Source organism: Onychomys torridus, chromosome 2 (genome assembly GCF_903995425.1).
Source record: "Onychomys torridus chromosome 2, mOncTor1.1, whole genome shotgun sequence".
In the NCBI taxonomy this organism is placed as follows: domain Eukaryota; kingdom Metazoa; phylum Chordata; class Mammalia; order Rodentia; family Cricetidae; genus Onychomys; species Onychomys torridus.
Window position 1 is genome coordinate 42,854,675 of NC_050444.1, and position 7,554 is coordinate 42,862,228.

General features: G+C 40.9%; 1 protein-coding gene across 3 annotated transcripts in view; it reads left to right on the forward strand.

The window, feature by feature from the left end:
• The window catches only part of Ggh (gamma-glutamyl hydrolase), a 19,771-nt gene extending 13,100 nt beyond the window's left edge, over positions 1-6,671 (forward strand). For all 3 annotated transcript variants that reach the window (XM_036179647.1, XM_036179648.1, XM_036179649.1), the window contains 3 exons: positions 1,251-1,357; positions 1,454-1,544; positions 6,499-6,671. In XM_036179647.1, the coding sequence (XP_036035540.1) occupies positions 1,251-1,357; positions 1,454-1,544; positions 6,499-6,656 (356 nt within the window). In that variant the 3' untranslated portion in view covers positions 6,657-6,671. The remainder of the gene's footprint in view (positions 1-1,250; positions 1,358-1,453; positions 1,545-6,498) is intronic.
• Positions 6,672-7,554: the final 883 nt, after the last annotated feature.

Sequence of the window (7,554 nt, forward strand, 5' to 3'; positions counted from 1 at the left end):
TTTTTTCAGGTATAAGTCATTTCTCTGCACTGAAATTATTTTAGGTGCATGGGTTTTATAGGCCCAGGCATATATTCTCTCCTATGAAGAGAGGCTCAAATCTAATCTGAGAGCAGTTGCTTTACTCCCGGAACAATCATGCCACTTATTATGCCAAGGAGCATATCTGGCTTTTCAGGCTTGCACTGTATTTTATAGGGTTCACAGCTCGATAAAACCATGGCTACCTTTTCTCCCCCAGCAACTTGCATGACACTTCCTGGCACTGTGCAAGCTATCCAGTAGGGAAGAAGCTTTCACCCCAGTTCCAGCTTGATTCTTCATATCTTGTATCCAAGAGGTGTGGTATCCTCAGCAATGGGGTCTTATCATCTAGTTCTGGTGGGCAACCAAGAGGAACGGCAAGAGCTTATGTTATTTTAGGAGTCTCCCTGGCCTCCCTGGCCCGCAATTCAAAAGGCTGTGTCCCACACCTGCCACTGGGGTTTGTAGGAGCAGCATTTCCTAGTCATGCAGAATATCTCTTCTTTTTCTTTTTCAAAAAATACATGTATTTTAAAAGATTTATTTTTATTCCTGTGTGTGTGTGTGTGTGTGTGTGCGCGTGTGCGCACGCGCACCTGCGTGTATACCAGAAGAGGGAATAGGTTCTCCTGGAGCTGGAGTTATAAGTGGTTGTGAGCTGCTGTACATGGATGCTGGGAATTGAGCTTGAGTCCTCTGCAACAGCAGCACGTGCTCTTTACTGTGAGCCATCTCTCTAGCCCTGTAACTTAAAAGTTTTAATTGGTTTACAAAGTAGTAGGTTCCCTTGTGGCCTTTCATTTTGGTTAGTCTGCCTTCCATGCTCCCTCTTTTTAAGTGCTATATACCTTTGAAGATACCTTGGAAATGATAGGTCTCTTTCTGGGAACACAAACATACATATTTGGAAATTATTCTTATTTTTCAGAGGTTTCTGAGGAGCCAGCGTTAAGACTCTCTGCCCTTCCATGGCTAGCCTGTTTGTAGTTATTCGTATCAAAAACTTTAAAAAGTGGTAATTACATCTGGAGCATATCATCTTTCTCTCCATGTTAGACATGCCTTGGCCTGACTCAGGCACCTCTGGAGAAATGTTGGGCTTTGCTCACCATTTCCTCATCTTAATTATATCTTAATAATGGCTGCTGTTTGGCTGCAGGTAAGTGACTTAGTGGGCTTTATTTTTTATGTGTTAAAATCATTTCTCTGTGCTTAAATTATTTTAGATGCATTACAGAGCAGAATGTTCCGGAATTTTCCTGCTGAGTTATTGGTATCACTAGCATTAGAACCTCTGACTGCAAATTTTCACAAATGGAGCCTCTCTGTGAAGGTATCACATGATTATACAAGCAGTATCTCCCTAGTGAGAAGAATCCATTTACCATAAGCACAGAATTGATCCCTCTGTTTTATTCTTATATTTTAGAACTTTACAGAAAATTACAAGTTAAAGAAGTTTTTCAATATATTAACAACAAATACAGATGGTGAGATTGACTTCATTTCATCCATTGAAGGTATGTGCAGCTATAGAGCACCTAGATTTAATTTTCTCATTTTAATTTTATAGACCTCTTTTCTTGGGAGTGAACTATGTGACTTTAGAGCTCAACCACAGAAGTAGGGTTATTTTTGAAGACAGAAGACCCAATCTGAAAATATATGGCTGGCTGCAGTGGCATACGCCTTTAATCCTAGCACTTGGGAGGCAAAGACCAGCCTAGTCTGCAGATCAAGTTCTAAGACAGTCAGGGCTATGCAGAGAAACCCTGTCTTGAGATGGGGAAAATAAAACACACAGTGTAAAATAAATTTGAAAAGAATAAATTCAGATATTAAAAATGAAAGAAGTTCAAATGAAGTCTCAAAAGAGGTTAATCCTAAAACACACAAAGAATGAGCTAGTGCAGAAGGGAGTCTAAAGGAAACCTTTAGGACCCATCTTAGATGGCTGTGAAATGTGGTGGCACAGAGGTGGAAATCTGGCCAGTAGCTGGAGGTAAGGCATTCTAACAACAGACCGGGTGCTGGGATCAAAGGAGGAAGAGGGGCAGAGACTATTTTTTAATCTTAAAGAAGATACTCAGGTGGTTGAAAGACCTTAGTGGAGAGGGAAGTTACAGAAAGGCTTTACAGAAATAAAGGAGAAAGTATCTATGATCTTGTGTGAGGGAAGAAGTTTTCAGGACAAGAAGAAACGTAAACCATACATGAAAAGACAGGGAAATTCAACTGAATTAAAAAGTTATATTACAAAGAGAGAGGAGAGAAAAAATATATTTATACTGCATATAACTGCCAAAGGGTCTATGTTTATCTTATAAGAAATAAACTCAGTAATAAAGAATTTAAGTAATGGCGTCTTATAAATAGCTAAAATCCCTGAATAGGTGCCTTGGAGAATGAACTACCGTGTGTTGTCTATACAAAGCTGGGTGAGGGAAGTCTTCAGTGTAATTCCTAAGTAGTGGAATGCTGTGGATCTCTGAGGCTGCATCATCTAAGAAGAATAGAGATTTATTAGTCTCCACTATTCTTGGGGTTGGCGAGTCCTGGAACTGGTGCGAGCACCTGGTGAGGATCTCCTGTCTATGAAGAGCATCACTGAGTGTCACATGGCAAAGCAGGAAGAGATACTAGGTCAGTTTCCCTTCAGACAGAGTCACTGATGCTGTTATGGCCTCACCTGTCTGTCCTCCTTGGATTCTGATTCCACTTCTGTACACCATTAACGAGGTTTAGGAATTAACTTTCCAGCGTCCAAATCTGGCAAATACTCCTAAACCACAGCATATTGTCAAATCAAGAGGTGGGGAGAAACGTCTATGCAGGAAATTCTGCAATATGTTGGCCAGCTCTGGGGAAAGTGAGGTTATTATCTTCCCACATAGTTGCTAGTATCACCAGCCCCCAAACATCCTTCAGTAGAAACCTTGAATCCACATTGGCTTCTCTGCCTCATTATCTACTTGGAAAAATTTTAAACTCATTTCTGCTTCCAAGGTCTATCTTAATTGTGCTTTCTCCTCTCTACCCAGGCTCCTCCTAACTGCCCATACAGTTATATTCCCGCTAGACATTGAATCTCACTGAGAAACCAGTCTGATTGTGCTGTCTTAAAAAACAAAACAAAACAAAAACCCTCAATGGCTCTTCACTATTGGAAGACAAGTCTAGATTTACCCAACCATGTAATCCATCTCTCTGCTGCTTTCCATGCCAACTGTGTCCCTTTGAGATTTGTGCAGCCCATTGCTGCCCTCTACAGACAGAGCAGTGTTTTCCACCTATCTGTTCTCCCTTATTTTCCCATGTCATCAAAAGCTCCTCCTGTCGCTGATGTCTTCTGATGAGCTTTCAACTACCTTGAGAGACTCAAGCTAGCTGTCTCAACTTTGAGAAGCCTTCTTCACCATTCTCTTCTCCATGTCTTGGTAATCTGTATGTTTGCTTTGTGTTCCTTGAGAGTGTTGCTTTTTGCTTATATTTGTTCAAGCTCCATCTTTCCCTCTAGACTAAGAGTCCATTGAGAACTGGAGTTTTGTCTTACTTTTCTGTTTCTAGGGCTTTGGGGAAAACAAGTGATGAGTGAATGACCATTTAAACAGTGTAGGGTTGGGAATTAGAGATTTGGGTTCCTTAGTTCTTCTGATGCTGTCATCAAGCCAGGCTCATGGGAAATTTCAGAGCCTGATGAGTTTGGAGCCATTGATACTCTACTACTTGCATAACTTCCTTTCACTCTTGATGACCTTATTCTAAATTAGTGATGCAGGTTATAATTTCTACAGTTGCAAAGAAATGTCACTGGGCTTTCGGTAACAGTTCTCCAAAGAAGAAGTCTTACTTGTTTCTGAATGTCAGCATCTGTATGTCTGTGTGTGTTGGGTTATCAATAAATCCTCATGTAGGCATTATCTTTCTCAGCCTTGCCTTTGCCTGTGGGTCATCCCAGAATGGAGAAAGCCAGTGCAGCAGCATGAGAATAAGGCAGAGGGCAGTGAGGGGCTGTGTGTCTAGAGCTGCTCGCTGGCAGGCTTTGCTTCTTGCAGACTCCAGTAGGGTTTACTTTCTTTCAACCTACTGTGCAAATGTGAGAGACTAGTGAGTGAGGTGTGAGAGGAAGGTACTCTTTCTCTGGATGGCTGTGTTCTCCAAGTGCTTGCTGGGAGCCATCATGGTCTCCATTCTAAAGTGTTGATGGGAGAGGGGAGAGATTACTTTCTATTAAAACGAGGAAAGACACATGTGAATAAAAGAGAAGACTTGTTAATTTTCAGGGACATATGCCTTCCTAAAAAACTGAAACTTTTAAATCATATAGGAAAAATGAGGAAGTAATACGTGAAATTTTCTCAGTTCTAACCAGTCAACATGCAAATGGCCATTCTTTTATATGACTTTCTCCCCCCACTGAACTATTTTTCAATCTAATCTAAGGGTTTAAATAATTTTATTTAGCTAAGACTATATATAGTATCTAAGAGTTCTAAAAATAAGTGATTTATAATCATCAAAGGCACAAATGTTTTTTTAAATTATATTTGTGTTTTAATTTTACATATCAGCCATGGGTTCCCCTGTCCTCCCCCCTCCTGCCCCTGCCTTTCCCCCAGCCCCTTCCCCCCATTCCCAGCTCCTCCAGGGACAAGACTCCTCTAGGGATTCAGCTCAACCTGGTGGATTCAGTACAGGCAGGTCCAATCCCCTCCTTCCAGGCTGGGCAAAATGTCCCTGCATAAGCCCAAGGTTCCAAACAGCCAGCTCATACACTAAGGACAGGTCCCGGTCCCACTGCCTGGGTTTCTCCCAAACAGTTCAAGCTATTCAGTTGTCTCACTTATCCAGAGGGGCTGATCCAGTTGGGGGCTCCACAGCTTTTGGTTCATAATTCATGTGTTTCCATTAGGTTGGCTATTTGTCCCTGTGCTTTTTCCAATCTTGGGCTCAACAATTCACACTCTTACAGTCCCTCCTCTTTCTCAACAATTGGAGTCCTGGAGCTCCACCTGGGGCCTGGCCAAGGATCTCTGCATCCACTTTCCATCAGTTATTGGATAAGAGTTCCAGCACGACAGTTAGGGTGTTTGGCCATCTGATCACCAGACTAGGTCAGTTCAGGCTTTCTCTCGACCATTGCTGGTAGTCTACAGTGGATGTATCATTGTGGATTTCTGGGGACCTCTCTAGCTCTTTGCTTCTTTCTGTTCTCATGTAGTCTTCATTTATCATGGTCTGTTATTCCTTGTTCTACCTTTATGTTCTTGATCCAGCTGGGATCTCCTGCTCCCCTTAGCTTTCTTTTCCTCAAACCTTGCCCTTCATTACTCCCACTGTCATCCAGGTTGTTCATGTAGATCTCATCCATTTCTCTGTCATTGGGTGATCCCTGTGTCTTTCCTAGGGTCCCATTTTCTAGGTAGCCTCCCTGGAGTTGTGTAGCAGTCTAGTCATCTTTGTTTTACATCTAGTATCCTACGACAAGTGAGTACATACCATGTTTCTCTTTCTGAGTCTGGGTTGCCTCACTCAGGATGATTTTTTTCTAGATCCATCCATTTGCCTGCAAACCTCATGATGTCATTGTTTTTTTTTTTGCTGAGTAGTAATCCATTGTGCATATGTACCATATTTTCTTTATCCATTCTTCTGGGAAATGCAAATCAAAATGACTCTTATACCTGTCAGAATGGCTAAGATCAAAAACAAAGAAGACAGCTTATGCTGGAGAGGATGTGGAGCAAGGGGAACTCTCCTCCACTGCTGGTGGGAATGCAAGCTTGTACAGCCACTTTGGAATTCAATATGGCGCTTTCTTAGAAAATTGGGAATCCATCTCCCCAACAATCCAGCTATAGCACTCTTGGGCATATACCCAAGGAATGTTCAATTATACCACAAGGGCATTTGCTCAGCTATGTTCATATCAGCATTGTTTGTAATAGCCAGAACCTGGTACAAATGTTTTTAAACTATTAAAATTTATTTTAATAATCATTTTCCTAAAGTCGCTAGTCATTCCATAGTATTTTATTTTCTTAAGTCATTATGGGATAAGAAGAGGGGTAAGATATAGACCTAGAAATGTGTGTCACCATCGTAGTGTGCACTCAGGCCTGAAGATACAAGTTAGTGGTAGGATGTATACTTAGCATGGGTGTGGCCCTTGGTTAGATGCACAGCCAAAAGAAACAGTTGGCTGTTGAGCTGGAATGATTCCCAGGCCAAACTGTTTTACTTTACTCTCATTTCCTGGAAATGCAACTCACGTTCACATTCTAAGAGGATTCGAGTCAGTGAGATTCACTAAATATGAGCAGTTCTTTGTTTGAGAGAATATATACAATGTTGACACATTCTAATTCTGGTGAGTTGTAATATGTTTTATGTGGCATGTGCATGGCATGAAACAATGTAGGAACGCCAGAGAAACCACGTTTTTCTGCTTACTGATGTGTGTTCTCCACACAGGATATAAGTATCCAGTGTATGGTGTCCAGTGGCATCCTGAGAAAGCACCGTATGAGTGGAAAGAATTGAAAGGCATTTCCCATGCACCAAATGCTGTGAAGACTGCATTTTACTTAGCAGACTTCTTTGTTTCTGAAGGTAATGTATATATGGTATAATCTCTTCACTCCATTAGGACTTTTGAGAGAGAGTGCATGCCCTTCTCTGACCTCCTGTATATTTTTTATTCTATAACTGATAAATAAGGTCCATAGATTTAGCTGGAAAATATTAAGTAATATAAAAGCCTTGAAATTGAGATATTAGGTATTCAATAAAAACCAGGGCAATTATTTCACAAAGTCATCCATGATCTTATGGAATGAATTCTTGAAGAGTTGATTTAAAGGATGTGGAGTTCTTTCTTTATTCTCCTTGAGTACTTTCAGTTTTGATTTTCAAGAACAATGATGTACTTATAACAGTTTTTGGGCATTATATGTTATTTTTCCAAGACAATGATGTAAATTGAATTATATCCTGTCACAGTCTGGGGCTTTATTGAAAGTCTTTCTGTGGGCAGTGGAATACTGGAGAGAAGTTACTAATACAGATTTGCATGCATTTTATACTTGTGGTTAAATAGAGAATTTGGGCGTATGTATTTAAATCTTAGCTGAGTGATATGGCTAAGAGCAGTAGAGGCAGTATGCAAGGGGCAGAGCATCATTTAGGTGAGGAGTGACCAGTTGAGGACTTGAGGAGCTGAGTACTCATCTTAGCCCCAGCTAAGCTCCCTATGTTTTCTGTCTCCCTTCTTGCCCATATTAGGAACCTAACAACCTCTATCTGGTTTATTTGTGTTTGAAATTATATATAGTTGAATGGAGGAATTCATGAAAAAAATCCAAATGAGTGTTAAAAACAACAAAACCATTCTTACATAGTGTTGGTCCAATGGAGCATTTTCCCCTATGGGTGGGAGTGAATGGCCACAGTGGGTAGAACAGACTTTGCCTTAGCTTTAATCTTGTGGTGGTGGTAATGGGTGTGTATCTGCCAACACTCCTTAACCTA